The sequence below is a fragment of the Rhinichthys klamathensis genome, unplaced genomic scaffold (genome assembly GCF_029890125.1).
Source record: "Rhinichthys klamathensis goyatoka isolate OS25496 unplaced genomic scaffold, OSU_Roscu_1.1 h1tg000133l_1, whole genome shotgun sequence".
Classification (NCBI taxonomy): Eukaryota; Metazoa; Chordata; class Actinopteri; order Cypriniformes; family Leuciscidae; genus Rhinichthys; species Rhinichthys klamathensis.
In genome coordinates, this window is record NW_026606668.1 from 5,214,783 (window position 1) to 5,238,840 (window position 24,058).

At 36.4% G+C, this 24,058-nt stretch overlaps 2 protein-coding genes across 2 annotated transcripts; one reads left to right on the plus strand and one right to left on the minus strand.

Annotated features, from left to right (window-relative positions):
• The first annotated feature begins 63 nt into the window (after positions 1 to 63).
• Positions 64 to 17,862, plus strand: gtf2e2 (general transcription factor IIE, polypeptide 2, beta). The gene is made up of 8 exons (XM_056256958.1): positions 64 to 245; positions 1,132 to 1,292; positions 13,192 to 13,283; positions 13,987 to 14,094; positions 16,578 to 16,760; positions 17,065 to 17,158; positions 17,243 to 17,358; positions 17,493 to 17,862. Exons 2-8 carry the CDS (start codon positions 1,133 to 1,135, stop codon positions 17,610 to 17,612), a joined length of 873 nt encoding a protein of 290 aa, XP_056112933.1. The 5' UTR covers positions 64 to 245; position 1,132; the 3' UTR covers positions 17,613 to 17,862.
• smim18 (small integral membrane protein 18) lies at positions 2,761 to 6,369 on the minus strand. Its single transcript, XM_056256959.1, has 2 exons — positions 6,205 to 6,369; positions 2,761 to 3,317 (listed from the first exon to the last, which is right to left on the minus strand). Exon 2 carries the CDS (start codon positions 3,302 to 3,304, stop codon positions 3,092 to 3,094), a length of 213 nt encoding a protein of 70 aa, XP_056112934.1. The 5' UTR covers positions 3,305 to 3,317; positions 6,205 to 6,369; the 3' UTR covers positions 2,761 to 3,091.
• Positions 17,863 to 24,058: the final 6,196 nt, after the last annotated feature.

Consider the following 24,058-nt stretch of genomic DNA (forward strand, 5'->3'; position numbering starts at 1 on the left):
TATTCCGTTTGACCAGCAGGTGGCAGACGAAGTCTTTGCGAACAACAATTAAAAACAAAGAAGAAGAACGTAGCCTTTTTCCGCAGGAAATTCATGTACGTTAGTCGTGTAGCGTCGCTAGCATTCTTTGACAAGCTTCTCGTTTAGCTTTAATCACTACGTTGACAGCATATGGTCGCTTCAAATAATAATTAATCTTTATCTGAACTGTTTCTCTCTTTGAGAGAAGGCAGTGAAACATTCAGGTAATTCTCCGAGTTACTTCTTCATTAATTTGTGGATGATTTGCTGCATGTTTTATGTGATGTAACTTAAGGTGTTTCTGGTAAATTTATTAGTTGTGGTATTATGGCATTTTGTTGTTATATTAAATATCTCATTAAAATATAAAAGTTTAAACGTGTTAGATATTTACTGTCCCAGTGGCTGTAAATTAGTCATTTATCTCAGTATGTTAGATATTGCTAAACTTCCATCTGGCCTCAAATATTTCTAACGTTACCAGATTAATGTACATTAGATTAATACACAAAAAATTATTTAATCTTCTCATCTAGAGATCAAGAGATGAGAGACAATCTAATGTACATTAATCTGGTAGCACTAACGTTGGAAATATTTGAGAACTAGTAAACAACACATTTCTTGGCAAACCAAAGTATTTGTTTGTTTTTAAATGAATTTGACCAGATGCTTCATGAAAAGCAGCCAACGTATTTACAGCACACATGCGAAGTTTGCGAACTGGCTGATTATGATTATTCTTGCGTTCTCATTCTTAAGTGTAAATAATAAAAAGGAATAAGAGCGTCCAAACGTTTGACTGGTAGCGTATAACCACTACATCTACTGAGAAGATATATGTTCAGTTTATAGTTTAATAATGCACTGATTTATAGTTGTATTTTGTATTGTTTTCAGTTGTTGGTTTAATAGTGCACTGATTCATAGTTTTGACTTACACCATACCAGTCAAACAAGCCAAACCTGCTATAGAATTTGTGTAGTTACGGTATATTTTTTTTATTATTAGATTTCCAGCCTCATTTATAATGTCATTGGTTAAAATGATTTATAACCACAAAGTCAGTCGAATAATTAACTGTATTGTATGTGTTGTGATTTGTGTAGGATGGATCCAGCTCTGCTGAAAGAGCGAGAGCTCTTTAAAAAGAGAGCTCTATCTAATCCTGCAGTTGAGAAGAGACAAGCAACCTCTGAGGCCTCCGGATCCTCCAAGAAGAAAAAGAGCAGACCAGACAAAGATACATCATCCTCCAAAAACAACACAGGTCAGAAAGTACATGTGTGTTGTTTATGTAATCTTTGAAATTGACTCACTCCTCACTAAGTCGCAATACAGCCAGAGAGTTATGTCATTAACTTGCTATCGTTCAAAAGTTTGGGGGAAAAAAACATTATCATGGTTTCCACAAAAATATAAAACAACTGTTTTCAACTTTTATAAAGGTCATGTGACTGGGATGGCTGCTGAAAAATATATTAAAATAGAATAGAGTTATTTTAAATTGTAATAATATTTTGTAATATTACTTTTTTACTGTAGTTTTGAACTTTGGTTTAAAGCCTTGGTGAGCATAAGAGACTTCTTTCAAAAACATTAACAACCCCAAGCTTTTGAACAGTAGTGTATGTTGACCAGACCTCTTTTATCAAATTAAGATATTAATTGTATTGACATTTTATCTGTATTCAAATGGCCTTGGCAAATCTACAGTATTATAAACTTGTGTTTGGGGAAATGCTCAAAACCAACATTAGCCTGATTCATTTCAATCTGAATTTCTTTAATATTTTTCTAGAATTAAAATATCTGCATCAGCTCGCAGTGGCAAAGAAACCGCAACCTTCTCTTGCTGTTTAGTTTAATACCAGTGACAATAGTTCGAATAGCACTGAGGATTCTTCATTTTATGTCAATGAGCCTGACATCTAAAAGCAATTTTTGAGTTATAAAACCTTCATCACGGGCCTCTCGGCTGGTGTCTGGTCAACCTTGGTTTGGGCGAGTTACCCAAGTTGGTAGTTAATTATGCATGTACATTTTGATTGAATTTTTTGTTTTGTTTAAGTGTTCTTGCAATCTGAATATTTTGCAATGTTTGTTCTGGGCCTTGCATTCAGAGTTAGAAGTTATTTTACAAGTTGAGTAATTATCCAAACAATATATTTAATAATTAATTATATTTGAGAATATAGCCTAGTTTCTTTAGAGACCTACCAAAAGGTTGCATTTTTCAGTACACCTGGTATTAAAGAACCAATAAATAATATACTACGTTGAAAATTGTGAATATCAGTAAAAAAACAAACAATCAAATCATCTCTAGCTCTCTTGATGACTTGTTCTAGACATTTATTGAAGTCATTTAAATGTTCTTTTAGCAGCAGCTGATGATATCTTCTGTGACCCTAATGTGAACCACACCTTTTTTGTGCTTATATGATTTTTATTATATAATTTTAAATACACAATTTTAAGGCGTTTGCAAAGATGCAATAATTGGCCTTTAGTGTGCTTTTTGATGTAGAACTATTATTATACATAACAATTATTCACATATTAAATGTCACCTTACAGGGAATTTAAACATACACATAGATTATTCCCTTTACTCCAACTGTAGTGAATGTTTGCTCTAGTCAATTAATACTGTATTTAGCTTATGAATTCCACAATGCTGACATGTACATTTTGTAATCCCGCACCAAGGGAAAGATTCATGTAAACGCATCTCAGAATATTCAACCGTTTTAAATAGTCAACTCATTAAACAATAGTACTGGAATACTGACTGTATGCAAAGGAAACAATGACGTGCACACACAAGCAAATTTTTCCTTTCTTTCTGGTGTAAATCTCATTTAATATTTTAAGCCATCGAGATGCCTGTGCTGTGTATTGCTGTTGGAGCAATTGGGAGTAGAGTGCTTCTGTCTCTGTACATGTTTGGCGTGTTTTTAAAGGACTCCATTCTGGCGAAGAGCTCTGTCCGAATTCGCAGCCTTTTCCACCAATCTACTGTTGTGGTTCCTTTGGAGACCGTGTCCGCTGTCACCATGGTTACAACTAAACCACCTCTTCGTGCTGGCGGCGCAGGTCACGAACGGTTTTGGTCTTGGTGAAGCATCCGCAGTCCAGCAGCTCGTAGAGGAACGCCAGTGTGGCGAGGGAGAGGATGGTGAGAATGAAGAGGAGGAGAATGATGAAGCAGGCAACATTCCAGCCATCGTGGAAGGGATAGATCTGCTGGATCAGAGCAGAACTGCTGGACATGTTCATACTGCAGAGAGACCTAGAAATACAGTCAGTTATTAAAGAGAAAGATGAGGAAGGGTAGAATAATTAGTCTGGGTACTACGAACAGTGATCAAAATCAGCTAGAGGCAGTGTGATTGACAGATTTAAATGGGAGTTTCTACATGCACATTTATATGTACTGTATTTTTCGGTGTTGATGAGAAAAGGACATATATTAGAGCATCATCAAAGGCACAGTGTTTTTTTTCATACTGTACTTTAGCACTTCATACTGTACGTCGCTTTGCATCTCATTGTTTTGGAGTATCTTGCAGCATGTGTAGGGTTTTCACTACACCTGCATGTGAGATTTAGCTTACTACTCCAAAGAAACGCATCTTATTGGGATTAGGTTAATCCAAAATGATAATTGTTATTCAGGAATTACTTTAGATTGATTAGTTGTTTGGTTGTTTATCAATTCGTCGCCTTGGAAAAACATGTAGATTTGCACAAACAGTAGAAAGACGGCTTGTTCATGCTAAAATATTGAATTATTATTATTTTAGTTCAGTATTAGTTACTCTTACGCTCACTAAGGCTGCATTTATTTGATAAACAATACAGTAAAATCAAGAAATATTACAATTAATAATAGCTGTTGTTTTAATATAGTTAAAAAAATTATGGCTAAGCTAAATTTTCAGCATCATTACTCCAGTCTTCAGTGTCACATGATCCTTCAGAAATCATTTTAATATGCTGATTTGTTGCTCAAGTAAAATGTATTATAATAATCACTGGTGAACACTGTTGTGCTGTTTAATGTTTTTGTGTGAACCATATTGCATTTTTTTAGGGTTCTTTTATGAATAGAAAGTTCAAAAGAGCAGCATTTAGTTGTAATAAATATTTTTTTGTAACAGTGTAATAGTCTTTTGTTAATTATGATAAATTTAATGCACTCTTGCTGAATAAAAGTAATTAAGTAATTACTGGTGGTTTTAATTAAAAATAATCTCTTAAAAATCGTACTGACTCAACTTTTGAACGGTAATTTATAGGGCTGCACGATGTTGGAAATAACTGACATTGTGATATATATTGCTATATATATTGTGATATGAAAAAAAAATCACTAGATGACTTTAATAGCTCTCTATTTGGAAAGAATTGTATATGCATAATTGCATATATAAATACAATAGAACAAAGAACAGTGCTTTTCAGGTACAGAAATAGAAAAATCAGATGTAAAATACTGTATTGTCTTCACTGTATAAATTTAATATAAAATAATCTTTGTTACAGCTACAAAAGTGGTTTTCTCTTTGTGTCTGTCATTAATATTAATCAAACAAAACACAAAGCAGTAGGAATATTAGGCTTCTGTCTCTATGAATGCACCAATCCAATATAATGATATGCATCCGTTTTCTTTTTCAATTGTTTACGTTCACGTAAGCTATAAGCGACTGTTTAAGAAGATACTAGCCAAGATGGGCATTTTGCGTAATTTAAAGTATTTTAATTTTGTTCACGTGCTGTCTGCGCACAGAAAAAAGTGTACGAGTTCCAAATTGAGTTATCTTTCTCACATTTTTGCACATTTTTGCATTTTGGATTTTCATGCTTTGAAAATCCATTTGGAAGTATAGTATACCATCCAGGCAGCTTTAGCACACCATTTTCAATGTACTTTGGTTTGGGATCTACTAATCCTAATCTTACATTATCATGCAAAATGGGATGGAGCCATACTGGAGACATGAATTGAGATGAATCAGCTGACCTAGTTTGGTTGAGTGGTCATTGTGTTGTGTAGGTTTAGAGCAGAGTGGAAGCTGAAAAATTATACATTCCATAACTCTTTTGGATTTCAATTACATTTCACAGATAATTTGATGTACGTATATGGTGTTAAAAGTTCAATCTTATGATTTTTCAAAGGTTTTCTGTATTGCATATATCACCAAAGCAAGATCTTTACAATATGGAATATACCGATAATTATGTAATTGGTTTAACCGTAACGTGAGCCATGGGAAAGCATTTCTCACGCGTGTCTGATTGTGCATATGCGCTGCAGAAATACAGCTTCACTTTCAATTCAACCATGACTCAGAAGAATCCCATATCTCCAAAAGAGATGTAAACTTCTTTTCACGTACATTTGTTATCAATGTTTTACAGGATTTATGTTATTCTTACAAAGCTTCATTTCGGAGACCTCAGACCTGGTCCTTTGGCCTCAGTTTAACACTGGTAGACACACACACACACACACACACACACACGCGCATGTCTGGTCCACTATCTTTGTGGGGACTCTCCATAGACGTAATGGTTTTTATACTGTACAAACTGTATATTCTGTCCCCTTACACACACACACACACACACACACACACACACACCTAGTCTTGTCTGATACAGACAGATGGCTTCTGCTTGTCCTGGCCTCCAGAGACCCCCACCCCAAGCATCCCTTAGTACTGCGCTACCGTTTCTTTCTAGCTCTTTTCCAGTGTTTGTCCTGTTTTTAGAATTGTAGGTGCTAATGGATGAGTTTTTCTTGTTAAATATTCAATACGCTATCAGTTTGATGCTGTCTAGTGTAATGATTTAGAATTGCCCAGTCAGCTTCAACTGTCTGGATCCTGCTATCTCTGTGCTTGTATGTATATTTATAGGTACACTCATGACCAAGATCCGATGTTTGAATTTCATTTTATGTGTTTGTGACACAATATGCATTTATTATTGATTTGCAATTTAGTTAGTATGGCTGCATGCCTTGGTAATGCATATTCTCAATATGAAGAAGAGTCCATTACTAAAGGAATCCTTTGAAATTTGTAGAAAACTAAGATGATGTTTTAGTCTGTGTAGTATTTTAGAATTAGATGCATTGTGTTTTTTGATAAAAAAGCAGGACGTACCTGGGTGTTAGTGTCTGGGATGCAGGGTGATGGAGCAGCCTCTTGCTTCTCTCTGTGTTGTCTTTCTTGCCGTTCGCGCTCTCTCTCTCTTTCTCCCTGCCCTACCTTAATCTGTAACCGTATATTGCAATGGCTGTTTTGAGTCTCTGCTTTGACGCCATTGGCTGGTTGTCCTGTCTTTCTAAGCATCAGCCATCCAACCTACTGTAATGCATCTGCTCTCAGCATTAGGTCCCGCCCACACGATGAATCATTCATGAGTCAATGCCAAGATGCGGCTGAGACTGGCTGTGCTCCCGTTGCCAGGGGTTGAGAGCAGGGTGTGGAGGAGGAAGAGGATGTGATGCTAGAGCTACATGCTACAGAGGAAATAAATGATTCCTTTTACCAGTTACAAGGACCTTGAGATAGTGAAAATTAGTTTGGAAATAGGATGAGCAATGACAAAAAAATCAAAGAAAATATGAGAAATAGGACGTCATTGTTCCGTTTTGCCCCAGTTATGCATTAGATTCAGGGTACAGGTTTTTTTTTTTTTAAACCATTCTGTAAATGCATACCTGTACATGATGGATTCGAACAAAACAGACTTTTTTTTTCAGCATTTTTTTTCTCAGCCTCTTTTAAATAAACCAAAAGATTCCCATCTGAATAAACACATTAAAGTCATAAAACGGAAGTTGCAATAGTTTTTTCTTCCTTATTGTGACGTTTATCTGAGTGAAACTTGATTTGTCAAATTTCACTGGCCTATTTACACAGGGGATTAAATGCTTTGTGAAATACTGGTCCTTTTTAACATATAAACTTTTGGTTAATATGGTAAGGTAAAAATGTATTAAATAAATGTATAACCACGTAACCATCAAATCAAAAACAGTTCCTCTGTATGCTGCCAAAACAGTGCTGGCCCACCAAGTAATGCACTACAAGACACCTGAACGTGTCCTGTGGTATCTGGTAATGTTCCTCAAACCATTACTGAATAATGTGTGCAGTGTAGCAGGGTGTATTATCTTGCTGAAAGTGGCCACTTTCACCAGGGAACACCATTGGTCTGCAACAATTTTTAGGTAGTTGGCACATGTCAAATTTTTGTCCACATGAATGGCCTTTCGATGGTGGACAGGGGTCATCATATGCACTTTTGTCTGCAGATACACAGCCCCATGTCTTGTGACACATTCCTGCCATAACCATCATTAAATTTTAAATTGTGTGACTTGTGCCACAGTAGACCTTCTGCCCTTGTGCATCGATGAGCCTTGAGTGCCCAACACCCTGTCACCGGTTTGTTGGGGTGTGCGATATATATCGTCCGCGATAATATCGTAATTGTTTTAACGATGTGCGATTTGACATTATCGAGTATAGCCTATTAGAGTTCTCAACGGGTCGGGTCGGCCCGACAAACCCGACGGGACCCGCGGGTTCGGGCCGGGTTTGGGTCGAAAATATTTGCAAATGGGTCGGGTCGGACCTCGGGCTTAATCTTTTGAATTGTACAGTGAAAGAAAAATAAACATTTATTATTCATCGCTGCTGTTCACTGTAAAGAAAGTCTGGCTGCTGCGTGCAACGTGCATCGCGACGCGAGGGCAGACCTGACGCCGCTGCGTGCACGCCTTTAGCTCGGAGAAGAAGATGGAGTTGGTGAAAAGTAAACTTGCTGCAGGTGAAATCACCGTTGCTCAGGGGCGGCGCGACACGTTGTGTGATTATCTCGGCAGTTTAGGACATCGCACAAGATTTGTGTCAATACAGAAAACATTTAATCACTGGATAGTTTTTTTCGTTTATTGAAATGTGGTTTATGTCAGCTGGATGGGCGGAATGTGTGAGACGTGAGAGTGCGCGCGCGCGGCCGGGGCTCTCTCTCTCTGCGTCAAGCGCAGCAGTCATTCTACATACATCACTCACCGATCAAAAGGGTGGCGTCGGGCCGCGGGTCGGGTTCGGGCAGATAATTCATGTTGATGTGTCGGGTTACATCGGGTCCGGGCTTTAAAAGCCACGGGTCGGGTCGGGTTGTAATTTTCAGGCCCGTTGAGAACTCTATAGCCTATCCCTCACACACACACTGAGAGTGCATGCATAATGTAGTCTTGTGGATTAGACAGTGCGGGTGTGCATTTAGAGTGCACTCTTTCACTGTGTGATTTAGTCTTTATTTATATCATTTAGTAATAAATATCATAAGAGTGCAATTTTTCTCCAAATATCAGCATGATAACAAATGTGATATTGCTTTTATACAAGTTTAATAAACAAGAAGTTAATATTTAATCACTTTTATTTTAGACACCATATTGCCTATTTTTGCTCTATTTCGCCAACGAAAATAGTTCAAAACAAAGCCACACACGGTGGTGTTTCCTTACTGAGTGAATCAGCATTTTGAACGAATCAGTTGACTTGGATAGATTAAGGGTGTACTCACACTAGCCAGTTTGAACCGTGCCCGAGTGCGTTTGACCACCAAAGCGCGGTTCGTTTGACTAGTGTGAGTGCTCCGAACCGTGCCCGGGCGCGGCTCGATTAGCCGGCCCTGGCCCGCTTGGAAGAGGTGGGCCAGAGCACGGTTCAGTTGGACTCGGGCGCGGTTCGCATGCAGTGTGAGCGCTAACCGTGCTGGAGCACGGAAAAGGACGCGTGGCGTCATGGTTTTGCGACGCTCCAAAACCAACACAGTCCGTAATCAAAGCTGCAAAGTCCTTGCTGCACTTCAGCTGGTACCTTGCAAACCTCCTCATACGAGCAGCACGATTACGTGAAAATTTTCGCGCCACTAAGGCGACGCATCTGTTTAACAACAGGCTGTGGACCACCGTGGACCAAACGACACAAAATTATCCACAAAGAAAACAGAGCGATGGACTTCATTGTGTTCAGAGAGCGCCGCTCTTCTTGTTTAACCCGAAACCGTCGCACGCACCATAATGACGTAAGCGTGCTCCGGCACGAATGCTGAAACCCTATGTGAGTGCAGGCCAGAGGGGGAGTGGGGAGGGGGGACAATCGTACTCGGGCCCGGTTCATGGCAACCGTGCCTAGTGTGAGTACACCCTAAGAGTCAAATGCTTCTTTCCTTGAATGAATCAGCCATTTGAATGAATCGGTTGAATCTCAATGATTCACTCATTAACAGTGACTTGCTGCAACCAATTTCAATTTCACATTTAAAGTATCTTTTTATCAAAGATGATTTTTGTTGATACTGATTACATTTGATCGGTAACAGCCCTATTGTGTCTTATTTATATAATTGAATTTGATTACATTTATGAAATTGTCATAAATGATGCATGCATATACTTAGGTTTAAAAAAAAATTCTTCATAAAGGCCAAAATGCCCATATTAGGTAAAAATCAATTGAAACATATTGGAAAAAATAATTTCTATACTATAGGAGTCGGCTTTCCACAACAGTCCTAAACCTGCCGGAGTACCAACACAATAAACACACTCGGCAAAATATCGTCTTATAATCGTTATCAAGAAAATCCCAGAAAATATCGAGATGTAATTTTTTGTCAATAACGCACACACCTACCGGTTTGTGGTATCCTCCTCTGACCACTGTTGGTAAATTCTCACCACTGCTGACCGGGAGCAACCAACAAACCTTGCCATTTTAGAGATACTCTGACCCAGTCGCCTTGCCATAACAATTTGGCCCTTGTCAAAGTCGCTTAAATCTTTATTCCTGCCCATTTCTCCTGCATCCAACACGTTGATTACAAGAATTGATTGTTTGCTTACGATCTAACTTACCCAGACATTATATGTGGCCTTATTAGGAGATGATCAACGATCTTTGCTTCACCTGTGACTGGTCATAATGTTTTGGATCATCACTGTGTGTATGTGTATTTATTCAGCGAACTTGCTATTGAGAGCAAAAAAAAACATTTCTGTGGATTTGGCCATTCACTTATTCCATAATGAAACGTCTTCACTAGCATTTAGTGCACAGGAACACTGATCTCTACAAGGCGCAGCCAAATGCCTGTTTCACACTTGGCGCGTAAACCAGAGCGGACGCAGCGCAGAAGTTGTGTGCGTATGCAGAGCAGGAGCAGTATGCGACTATGCGCCCATTTTGCAGTGTTTGTCACATGCAGTTGAACTGCAGCGTATGTTCTACAAATACAGATGATTATCATCCATTCTTTCTCCTTTTGACAGTGTTTTCCTCCGACCACTGTCTGTCACATGCTTTGATTGGGCAGCATACTCTGCTGCTATGTGACCGTGTTCCTCTCCTACTGTTCCACACATAACATGCAGTATGTATGTAGTATACATGATAAAAGTAATCTTAAATTTAACCCCTTGTGCATCCTTATGGACATTTTTTGTCTTATTTCAGTTTTTTTTTTTTTATCACTTTGCCTGTGTTAATGCTAACTGCATAAAATTTGGCACAGGTGTGTATTTTTATTGGAATTGAACTGTTTCACCCCCATTTCCACTAGGTATACAAAATACTTCCTCTCAGCGCCTTTTGGTCAAAAATGTCGGCATTGAAACCCATTAAAACTGCCATTTTTAATCCCATTTAACTATAAAATGATGCAATCTTTGAGGCTTTCATTCTGTTGGCAAGACTTCAAAATTAAAAATTTTACTATTTTATTACCAGATGGTGCCATTTTTTTCAGTTTTCGCCTATAAAGCAAATACTCGCTTTATTCCTGTTTATTGCTTTGGCATATTATAGAGCCAATTGGATAAATTATGCAGCAATAATTGTGTGGGTGTGTTGGTATGGATGTCTGAGTTTGGTTAAAATGAGTTTGTGTAATAAAAAAAAATATATTGTGCGTGTGCTTGCTTGTAATATTTGAGAGAGAAAAACTCAACTGCAAATCTAAAATCAAAAACTAATCTAAAACCACTGTGTGCACCAGTGAAGTTTTTCTGGCATCTAATAGGGAAAATGTGACTGCGCCTAAACAAAATCTTACCGAAAGCTCATTTTTGAGGTATCATCCTCAAATTTGGAACACAACTTGTTTAAATTTATGGATTTGATTTTCTAGCTGTTTTAGAGTTCAACATGTTTCATAAAATATCAATTTGATATAAAATAATGTTCTTTTTTTTTTTTTTTTTTTTTTTTTTACTTCAGCAATAATCTGCCAAGGGTCTTCATTAGACCAAAATTAAGTCTGTGCTCCCAAGCTTCAAATTTGAGTTTTTTGACAGACATTTTTGTCCACTATGGACGTGTAACTTTTTTTAATTGATGCACAAGGGTTAAGATATACCTCTCGTTTTAATCATTTAAACGCCTTTGAAGTTCAAACTTCAAGTTCAAAAGAAAAAGACTTCACCATAAAATCATATAAGATAATCATATCACCTTTTGACATTCAGCACTGCGAAAAAAAGAAATAAATTACATGAAAAAATCGTCATTGCCAGGAGTTCAAAAGTCTGTTTAAATGATTAAAACTAGAGGTATATCTTAACTTTAAGATTACTTTTATCACGTAAACTAAAACTACATATGTTCACGTATTCAGCATGTTGTGCATAGGTGTGGGACAGTAGGGAACACAGTTGCATACCAGCAGAGTATGCTGTCCGGCATTTATCAAAGCATGTGACTGACAGTGGTCGGAGGAGAACACCTGAAAAAGGTGGCACAATGAACGATTTTGATAAAAATATTTTATCCTGAGCGTTTATGCTGGGATGTGTAGGTTGTGCGGTGACATCTAATTTGAAACTATTTCAAGGAAATCTATTTAAATTTGTTTTGTTTTTTTAAAGCGCATCTTCTTACCCTGGAGTTGGCTCACCCTCTGCCTATGTTCAGAGAATTCATATTTAACGCATTATTTCTCAAATCGGAACTTGAAACATGGTTAGAATTATAAATGACTAATTGGCCATCACTTGGAGACCTGCCGCCTTCAACTATTTTAATAGTGAATGCAATCAAGTCTTTGATGCACTTTAATATGCTACAGACGTATATAATTTTATTGCTATTTGGTATGTATTGTTTTTATTATTATTGTGTTTTTGCCTTGGTGGAACTGAAGAGCTTTTGTGACTCATGTTTATGTTTGCAAAGTGTAAAAGCATATTGAAAACGTGTTTTGGTCTAGTTGTAGGATGACTATTTTGTGTTGTTTTAATATAGAACTTGGCCAATATCAGGTATAATAAATGCAGGATGTTATTGTTTTGGTGAATGTCTGTTTCTCAGATCATAAGAATGTGTGCCCCCCTTTGAAAACAAAATATCCACCCATTCTATATGTTCTGACAACGACCCTGCCCACAGTGCCCAGACATATTCCAATTTTAATTGTTTTACGACTATTAAGAATGCATAAATAACTGGAATATTCCACATAGCAAGCAGATGTTGATATATTTATACTATTCTTGCCTAGAAAAAAATGATTTTAACAGATTTAATATTATTTATTTCTGTTATTGTCATTATACTGTTATAAATCCCTATCTCACACTTTTACTATATACATGTTTATAATTTGATTGCCCCCTTTTAGAATAGGTGGGTTGTCTGGTGAATTGTAGGCTGTTTTGCATCATGCAGATGAAATCTGTTTTTATCAGAGGTTTTATTTTGCATTAGAGAAAGTGTTTTCAAATGGATTATATCAAAGGGATAAATTAAGGCATCTGACTGGCCAGAGTGCTTTTTCACTTTGCACTTGGTCAAAATAGACCCTTTTGTCCTTTTTTTCTTTTCTTTTTCTGCTTTTTTCATTTTTCTCTTGGTTTCTGGTGTGTCTCTTTAGGATGAAAATGTCTGCTGGCAGCAGAGAGAATTGTAAATGGTGGGGTATATAACAGCCAGAAACTAACTTGTGTTATTATCTGTTGTCGTTTGAGAGGGTTGGTTATAGTAGTTCTACATTAATAGCCTAGTAGTTGCTGCACTTACTTATAATAGTCTGTTATCTCTTCTTATCCTCCTTGTCCTCTTTTCGTCTCTCAGATCCCAGTAATGGCTCCTTCAATCTCAAAGCACTTTCCGGGAGTTCAGGATATAGATTTGGAGTTTTGGCCCGAATTGTCAACTACATGAAGGTAATACAAAAATATGCACATTTTCTGCACAGTTCCACAGTTCAACAAACAAAAATTTGCTGCAGTGTCTGTCATCTGTCATTTTCTCGCATTGCATTAGTGCACATCGCAGACTGAATTTTTTTTTTTTTTTTTATGAAAAGGTTTATTTGAACTCCGAAGGAGATTTTTTGCAATTCAGAATACCTAGAGAATGACACATGGGGAATTAAATTATCCTGAGCTGAGCAATCCACACTGTCATTAAACACATGCTCCCTCCATCAAATGCCATGGGAAATGTCTTCCAAACTCAGCTCATTTATTGCCAGTCTTGAATTCGTACCAATATTGTGATCTATAATGAAGGTTTCTTCTGTTCATTTGTGACGGTTTTCATGTTGTCTGCTTGAAAAACAGAAAAACAGTCCCTTGCTCTCCTAACAACAGTTTCTCCATTTGACGTAAATAAACATTGTGTGAAATTTCACACTAATATGACTAATACACATTGTCAGAGTAATTTAGTTGTTTTATATTATCGTAAGCAGTCTTTTTTGTGTGTCAGGCTTGGCAGTTCCCCACAGTGAAATGATGTACTCTCTAACATGACAGTAATTGAAGGCTGTCAGCCTGTAATCCACAGATGCAGATGTAGCTGTGACGCATTTAAACTCTTTTTTACATCTCTTTCTCTCCCTCTCCTTCCTTTCTTCTTTCTCAGACGAGACACCAGAGAGGAGATACTTATCATCTGAGTCTAGATGAAATTCTGGATGAGACCAAGCTGCTGGACATTGGCATGAAGCAGAAACAGTGGCTTATGAGTGAGGTGTGTGTGCATAAGAGGAAGACATTGGGTCTCATTCACTTATTATTGCGTAGATTATTCGTATTTATATGCACAGAAGAACTTCTCACGAAAAATGTATATTTCACAACACGTGTACACGCACACAAAGTTGTTCTTAACTTTGAATTTTGGAGTATTGTAAATGAGTGACTGCATGTCCAAGGTTAGTAATTTACATAAAATACATCCTTATAAGGAGTTTTTGCACAGCCTTTCATCACTCTCAGCAAACATAAAGCACTATAAATATGCACTGTTGCCTGAGATTTTTCCATAAATTTTAGTAGGGCTGGGTTAAAAATCGATTCTCATGTTGATGAACCTATATCGATTATCAAACCACAAGAATCGATCTTTTGGTCTGTGCTGTTTTCAGTTGATGAATGAACAAAACTTTGTAGCGTCAGCGTGCCTCCCAACCAATATATGGGAACTGAACTGATCTATTCCTCTTTACTATTAGTTACAGCATTAAATAAACATGAATGAACATCAGAAGGTATGTAGAAAGATATAGAACGACTTAATGAAATGTATCCTGTCTCATGTAATCGCTTAATCAGTGTTTCAACTGCAGAAAGTCGTCAATAAAACAGCTTGTAAACAATGTAACGAAACAGTACATTTACCTTAGAAAAGTCATTAAATTTCCTTAAACTCCTTAGCCAGCTAAAAAAAAAAAAAAAAACTTTAGAGAGGAGCATTTTGATAAATATAGCACTATATTGCATATTCATTTTATTTTTACTTAACCTGTTCGTCAATATTATGTTTGAATAAATCGGTCATGTTTTTATGATAGCCACCATTCAAATGTTTATATATTTTTTTTTAATTAATAGAAACATAAATGTAATTTAGAAAAGTTATTATCATAACATTATTAATTATAAAAACTTGCTTATGCAATTTAAATGTGAGCAGCCTACACAAATCAGTTAATTTTAACCTTTAATATTAGAGTAATGTACTAACTGGGGTTCCCTGTATAGTTTACAGCATTAGTTGAGAGATATTTCTTTTCCTTGAGAAAATTTGTCATATACTGTACCTGATATGTGCCCCAATTAATCAATATCGAATTGACTCAAATATAAATTGGAATTTAATTGAATTGCGAGCTTGTGAATCGAATTCGGATCGTGACCCTGATATCACACACACAATTAGTGAATGACACACAATGTTCCCTTGGATAACATTGGAGCTTATTTTATGCTTAATGTACAGTATTTGAACAGCTTGTATATCATACTGCTAATTACTGCTGACTGTGTCTACAGCACACCATACATATATCCATAGATATTAGCTTGAAAATAAGAGATAATGTACAGTCAACCAATCATTATCATTAAATTTCAACTTGAATCAAATTAATTTCTGAACACCCTGCCAGGTTTATTTCATGATGTGAGAAGAGACTGTAAAGATTGAACTAACAGTTTTGTAAGAAATCATTTGCATGGGACAACATTCAATTATATGGTTTAGCCATCTATTTATATATAATAATTAAAATGATTACATGATATGCTAATCTCAATTAGTCTCACATATCACGTTTGCTGAGAAAAGGCAGCAGAGAAAGATAATTCAATGACATCGCTGTGGCAGTTGAATGAAGCATTGAATAGACAAAACATCTTTAAAGCATAAAGGCCCGTTTACACCAAGAACGATAACTATAAAAATAACTATTAGCGTCCACATCAGCGGAAAATATCCTTCTGCTTATTCTAAGCGTGTGTCTGTCACTTTAAATGCTCACGCTCGTTACACCAGGATGGATTCTGATTGGGTGTCTGTTTTTATCATTCATCAGCTGGATAAAATCGTTCTTAAAGTGATTCCAGCGATATTTTTCTCTGTGCCGTTATCGTTATAGCTTTGGTGTGAACTCTGCTCCTCTTTAATATGGAGAACGATTTTTAGAAGTATATCTTTATCGTTATCTTTATAGTTATCATCCTTGGTGTGAATGGGGTCTTAACACTTCACTGTTCTGAAGTCCAGAGAAGTCTGTAATACAAGCAAGCTGTCAGTCTGTCTGATGTAAATAAATACGGACAGAAAACAAGAGCACATCTTTTGTGAATGGCCCCTAAGTTGGGTTTCTGTAATTTTAATACATTTATTTTTTGTTTTGTTTTGCCTTATACTGTGGTATTGATGCATGTTCCCTGAAGTAGCAACCAAAGTTGCAAAAATATGCTTTGTAATTTGGTTGCACTTTAATTGCTTGGGTGGTGGGAAAATTTCTTATTTGAATTTACTTTTTCTTTTTTACTCTATTCTTTTTCATTTTTGATTTACAAATGAATGCATTACAAATTTTTTGAGTGCAGACCAATCAAAATCATATGTTCCATAGAGCCATGTAATAAAACAGAATATTCCTTTTCAAGGGCATGAGACACATTCAAACCAAAATAGTAAATCTAACCTCTCCCTCCCTCCAGGCATTATCAAGTAATCCTAAGATTGATGTGCGGGAAGGGAAATATGCCTTTAAACCCAAGTATCATCTGAAGGATAAGAAAGCTCTGCTAAGACTACTGGACAAACACGATCAGCTGGGACTAGGAGGGGTGTTACTGGATGATGTTGAAGAGGGTCTTCCCAACTCTGCCAAGGCTATTAAAGTAACACACTAATGTCACTCCTTTGAAATAATAGGTGGATAATATTCTAGACCCTACATTTAAATAATCAGTAGTACAGAAACTTCAAAATGTATCCGGACATCATTGAACAGACACACTGTGATTATTTTTTTTAAAGATTTTCAAATACTCCTTTTGTTTTAGCACTTAATTTGGATATATTATTTATTTGGAAATAATTAAGACACAACATTGTGTATTTAATGTGTAGTTTTTGTTTAGAAAGCAATAGATGAGCTTTTTTAAGATCTGAAATATTTATTTATTCATTTATTTTGTTCAGGCACTTGGAGATCAGATTATATTTGTGACCAGACCAGATAAGAAGAAGATTCTATTCTACAATGACAAACACTGCCAGTTTGTTGTTGATGAAGGTGTGTGATGATCATCATAATTAATAGTTCTGGTGATGTGGGTGGAGCTTCTCTATCGTGACGTCAGTATCATTCGTTCTCCAGAGTTCCAAAAGCTGTGGCGCAGCGTTCCTGTTGATTCCATAGATGAGGAAAAGATCGAAGAGTATCTGAAGAAACAGGGCATATCGTCCATGCAGGAGACGGGACCAAAGAAAATGGTGCGTTCTATCTCTCACATATACAGATAAACATTTACACACAGAGATACAAACACACACTCTCCAGATTGGCTGGTTCATGCATATTTCTGTGGAAGTGAACGGTTGACGTGATTTGTGATTGGCTGTTACAGACGCCCATTCAGAAGAGGAAGAAACCTGGAACACAGAGAAAGAGACGGTTTAAGACTCATAATGATCATCTGAATGGAGTACTGGAGGACTACTCTGAGGGAGTTCCCTCCAAGAAGTGACACACACACACACACGTGGCTGAAAAGACAAGACCGATATCTGTGTGATGTTTGTATATCTGATCTAACGTCTTATTGCCAAAACCATAAAGACATGCAGACACACACACACCTTAGAACTGTACTGAGTGACACAAATGTGAACAGACTGTAAATATTTTGTTTTACTTTTTGCTAGTGCTTTAAGCAATGACTATTAAGCTCTTCTTTTTTTTAGATTTAATGATTAAACAAGAGCAATCAAACCACATCTATTGTTTTCTTTCAAAGTTGTTCATCATATTTAAAAAAAGTCCTTTATATATGCACACACAAAGTGTCTTGAAGAATACTGTTCTGTTATAAGAATTAAAGACTCAAGTACTTCACACAACTTTTTCCAACACTTCAAAGCTCAAAAGTCTGAATATTATTCCATTTAAATGTTATTTTTAATGTGATGACCAAAACATTTTTTTTTGTTCGTCCTTCAAAGATTGTCCGAATTTGTAAAACTAAAAGTTGCACGATGTAGGAAAATTAACACTTGGTGAAATACAAACACATTTATTTAAAAATAAATACATGAAATTACCACAGTAGTATAATCAGTAGATGAGGTGTACTTACTGGCTGATTAGCCATTTCCTCTTCCTAACAGTTTTTTTTTTTCACACGGTTTGCTTTTTAATCATGAAAAACTAAAACTTTTCTTCAAATTGCAAATGAAATAACAGAGCTGAATATAAAACGCTTCCTTTATAATCACTGAAGCTGTCAGTTAGTTCAGTGCAAACTCATTGAGTACAAAAAAAAAAATGTTTTAATTAATGAATCTGACTAAACTTCACAATGAATCTTTTATTTACATTCTGTCTCCGCTTTGTTTGTTATAATGAGAGGATTTGTCCATGTGTAAAACTTAGTAAACTTGCGCTAAACAAACTCATTAAGCATTTTGAATGATAGTGGGTGGATTCTTACCACCGGTAACTTAAACACCACAGATTGGTCATTATTTTCAATAGAATTGTCAGTAATTGGCTACAATACTCAACGCTGCAAAATCGCGTTGTAAGTAGACACATTTGCAGCACCATTGAACTCATGAATATGTACAGTGCTGGTCAGAATTATTTGCCCCCTTGGTAAATATGATCAAAGATGGCTGTAAAAAATAAATCTGCATTGTTTATCCCTAAAACAATGCAGGGTAACACTTTATTTTACAGTGTTATAGTTCCATGTTACACATATAGTTAGTAATAACTATAAATGGTGCATAATTACATGAAACTAACCCTAATCCTAACCCTAAGTAAGCATGTAGTTAATTAATATTACTAAGTACTTAAAATGTATAATTGCAGTGTAACAAAGACACCATAAAATGAAGTGTAACCCAATGCAGAGTTCTTGTTGATATTTTGCATTGCTTCAGAATCTGTTTTTTCTGGACTGATTTACGTACATACTTCACATACATTTACATTGTTTTTTTTTAAGGCAGTTGTTCACAAAACAATAATGCGATTTTGATTATAATTATGATTATTTCATTGTTTAAGATCCCTAATATTTTAGTTTGAATCATAATGTCTGCTTTATAGGTTTAACAATGCAAAAACAAAATCAAGTTCCCCTGGAACCTGCTTAAGAACCCGTGGCTATAAAAAACAAATTATCTTGCACAAAAGCGGTTCTGACTCACACAAAGAAAGTGTTTTCCAATGAATAGATGCACTTGATCAGAACACCTCTTGTCATGCACAAATTTGAGTGTTGAACATCAGAAGGTTCTTAATGGTGGTTTTGATGGCATGTTACAGCTATGCAAGGGTTCTGCTTTGTGTCAAATTGATTATGTGTTTGTAGGCTGAAAGGTTTCATATAATACAGTGTCTTCATTTTCAAGGCCCAGGCTCAATGGAAAAAGCATAATTGCTTTGCAGGCTGATGTTTTGTTTAGAATGTTTTGTCCCAAAATTCGACGGGAAGAAAATAAATGCTATTAAAGGCAATCTTCATAAAATACTGCAAGATCTTGTGTTTGCTGAATAAAATGTCTGTTGGATTCCTGCATGTTTACCAAGGGGAACATTAACATAACTAAAACTTAGTGTACCTTGGTGCTTCCTGATCCCTGGTGGATTTTGAAGCCTTGTTTGTGGATCGGGTCTTGACAATGAATACATTAGTTGGAGTGTTTCTCCATCTGTTAGGAGACTTTCCTCATGTATTGCAGTTGTGTTTAAGGATATCTAATGATGTTGTCGTTATGTAAAGAATATGTACAAGGTTGTCTGACACAAAAACGATACGGTATGGATGTGTGAGTATTCCTTATTTGTTTTTGTTTTTAAATGCTTGTATTTCTTATTCAGTTCTTTCAAAAAGGGACTTTTTATTTGAATTCAAGAGTTGGTTCTACAACCAAGGCAACTTGAAAGAATGACGCTCTCTTTCTTTCAGCAAAGATACAGTATGCTTTTGAAGTTATAGATTTTTAATTAAAAAAAATCTATCGAGATTTTATTCATTACATTAAAAACTATTTAGTATGTTTTTTAACATATTTTCCTCATCTGGGCTTGGAACCTATACATAGGCCACGTGTGTGTGAGAGAGCGAGAATTTGTCCGAAAAGACAAACGAGAGCTCAGTTTATTATTCGCGCCCTGTCTGACGCGGCTGTTTGGGTGCGCGCTTTAGATGTCATGTGTGTGCTGTGCACCATAGACTGAAAAAAAAAAAAAAAAAAAAAAAAAAAAGGTGTGCACCATTTTTTACAGTCTATGGTGTGCACACAAAATTTACACGCAGAGCGCGGGTAATGAAATTACTGAACATGCCCTAATGTTAAAGCCTATTCAAATCACATTTTTAAAAACTTGCTCAATTTTAAGGTTTAAAATGAACACTCCTAAAACTGAGGTTATACGATCTTTTATAAAACGTTTAGTTCCACTCCTTGATTCTGATTGGTCAGCTGTGTTTTATTCACGATGTAAAACACGGCTATGACCGCTAATATCATTATACAACATCCCTAGCAACCACTCGTAGCAACGTAAACAGGCTATATATTCTCATTGATGTTGTTCATTGAAGCTTATAGAAGATTAGACTTGTGAGAGATCGAGTAAGCGAGCATTTTCCTTCAGGTCAGTCCTTCATATTAAAAAAAAAAATCCGTTTTTTTTATTCTTTATTGAACATGTTAAAAGACAACAACAAAACTAAACGAGAACAAACAATCAAAAAAAAGATCATCATCAGCAGATTATCCAAATAACAGTCATGTTCAAAGGGTGTAGGAAGAAGTAAGAATAACTTTTCTTGTCCTATAACGTTAACGTTACCCCCACTTGATATAGCCTATTTTAGCTACTTAAATCGTTTGCATCATTTAGATATTCAAACTAAATAAAAATAAACAACAATAAAAAGAAAGAAAATCACTGTTCCAGCTCATATCCATCTAGGATTCTTTTTTTTAAAATAGTTTTCCCGTGCCCTAGTAATTTTGTCAGTTGCGACTTGCTTTTCCGTGTTCACAAGTTTGAGTCCTTTCAATGTATAAGTATTTTCTCTACTAGACCGTGGTTTGTGCCGTCATCTATGCTATGGCGAAGTAACTTCTGTTGCTGTTTATGGACTATTTTTTCCAGCGGAAGGAAGGCTTTTAGTGATTTTACTTCATGAAAGTTACATAGCCTATACATATTTTTCGGCTTTAATATTTGTATTTTGTGGTTACCGTTTTATAAGTAAGCAATAAGTTGGTAGCCTACTCTAGGCGAATAAGGCGATACTTATTTACGATACAGCACAGCCACTCGTACCTTATTGCTTACTTAAATTGAAACAAAAACATTCTACAATTTATTTTAGCTTTACATGATTCATCAAACACCATCCTCAGTTTACCTCTGGCTCTGGTGGACCTTGCTTGGATTTGGGAAAATTGAACTTTGTAAGAATCCACTGTAATTTTTTGGCTCGTCTGAAAGCATATTTTCACTTCAATTTCACTCTCACGCTAGTTTTTTTCTGATTCTGAGATCATTGAGTGAAATGGAAACTTGACTTCCTTTTTGTTGTCAGTGGTCTATCATTTCACAAAGGTCATTTTCCATTACCCCAGCCTTTCCATTGTACATGATGTAATCATGTTCAGTTGTGAACAACCGTCCTCATGTTTTGAAGCTCGAAATCAAATAATAATAATAATACAAATAGGCTATACAAATATGAAATTGTTTTTATCCACCTTATTCTGCTCTAAACAATCCACATAAGGTGGATATGATGCACATGTTTGTATTATTTTTGTAATTTGGCACCTAGGCCTATCTGAATTCTTGTGCATTTTTGAATTAATTCTAACAGTTTCTATATTAATGATCATTGCTGCTGAAAAACACATGTGAAGTCTTTCGTAGGCAACAAAGAATATAAAACATATTGTCAGTGCTGGGTTTCATCCTCATTAGTCACCATGCCAACAGTCTCACAGCTGATTAACCCAAAATACTGGGGCAAAGCACCGGTAATCACTACAGCAACGTTACCAGCATAGCAATGCAGCCACACACACACACACGCACGCAAACAACAGGTGTCTTCATAAAAGAAAAAGTCTATCTTTAAGAGTCTGTCGGTAATGACAATGACCTAATAAACTTAACTGATGAATAATTTATGGTGGGTCGCTTTTTAATATGCTGAATGATAACGCATATAGGCTACATCATTTTGCAACAGTGACAGTTTGATTAATTTGATAGTTTCGTAAAGATTGGATGTTTTGGAATTAATAGTTCTGAATCTGCCAAATAATTGTGATTTGTAGGCCTATAGCCTACAGCTTGATATAAAACATTTTTTTTTAGATTGTTTTATTTTATTTAATCGCACAACTTGTCCTACAAAATTACCAGACAAATAAAAAATACATAGGCATAGGCTATAGCCTAGCCTATAAAGCACATGTTATAAACATAATTTCGGCGTAATTTCAACCCAAGCAGTTTAGCTGTTGGTAAAAGGGGCGAATTCGAGTGAAACGAGGGAAATCTGCGCGGGGAACCTTCTCTATGCTTCTCTCCAGTGAAACTCGATCGCGCGGATTACATTGAAATTGTCGGTACACGATCCGTTCCATCTGCACGATCCGTTCTACGCATGCGCGTAATTACGTAGTAGAAGACGTCACGGTTTTCCTACACTATCGGTACCACGCATGCGTGGATGAAACACTTTACGGCCAGGCGGCACAACTTGCGGCATACCGGTATTTGTGTAACATAGACATTCAATGTTTGTGTAACTTTAGTTGTATTTTGTTTAACATTTCACAGCGGGTCTATTTTGATGTTTTTAAATGTAGCTTACGCTGCATTACGATGTGTTTACGTGGTTGCCAATCCAAAATAATAAAGGAGTTGTGACTGTGAGTTATGAACATACATGATCAATTTCCCCCACTCTCCTTTGCGATTCATTGCTGTATGGTATTAGGCTTAACTGACTTAACTTGCCGTGTTTTGGTCTGAGGTCAGTATTGTCAGATGGTTTGGTGTCATTTTTTTTGATTAAAATTTAATTATTAAATTAAATAAATTATTAATTTATAATCGGCTATTAGTTACCTTTTAAGTTGAGTAATTTTGTATTAGTATGGGTCTATATAGGCTAATATATATCTATATAATCTAAATGCGGAAAATAATCTCTTTAATGTTGTTTACAAAGACAATAAAGGAACATAATATGCATTTCTGCCTAGACTATCTGCACTTACGTGAAAAAAGAACTACAAACAAGTCTGGGGAAACGTTATAGAGTATTTCAAACTGACAATGGAAATGACTTGAAAGAAGCATGTGTACACACAGAAGTGACATGGGACCAGTGGTGGACAGTAGTAAAGTACACTTTTTGAGTATCTTTATTTATCTTTATACACACACACACACACACACACACACACACACACACACACACACACACACACACACACACACACACACACACACACACACACACACACACACACACACACACACACACACACACACACACACACACACACACACACACACACACACACACACACACACACACACACACACACACACACACACACACACACACACACACACACACACACACACACACACACACACACACACACACACACACACACACACACACACACACACACACACACACACACACACACACACACACACACACACACACACACACACACACACACACACACACACACACACACACACACACACACACACACACACACACACACACACACACTTTAACAGCTCTCAGTCCACTTCAGACGAACACTCTTTCCGCTGTAACAGCTCAGTCACTTCAGACGAACACTCTTTCCGCTGTAACAGCTCTCAGTCCACTTCAGACGAACACTCTTTCCGCTGTAA

What these genes read in the sequence shown, in the direction of transcription:
- gtf2e2 (XM_056256958.1), top strand. Translation starts at nt 1,133, where the DNA reads ATGGATCCAGCTCTGCTGAAAGAGCGAGAGCTCTTTAAAAAGAGAGCT. An exon ending in CCAGTTTGTTGTTGATGAAG is followed by an intron (nt 17,159 to 17,242) that starts GTGTGTGATGAT and finishes TTCGTTCTCCAG; the next exon opens with AGTTCCAAAAGCTGTGGCGC. An exon ending in AGACGGGACCAAAGAAAATG is followed by an intron (nt 17,359 to 17,492) that starts GTGCGTTCTATC and finishes TGGCTGTTACAG; the next exon opens with ACGCCCATTCAGAAGAGGAA.
- smim18 (XM_056256959.1), bottom strand. Translation starts at nt 3,304, where the DNA reads ATGAACATGTCCAGCAGTTCTGCTCTGATCCAGCAGATCTATCCCTTC.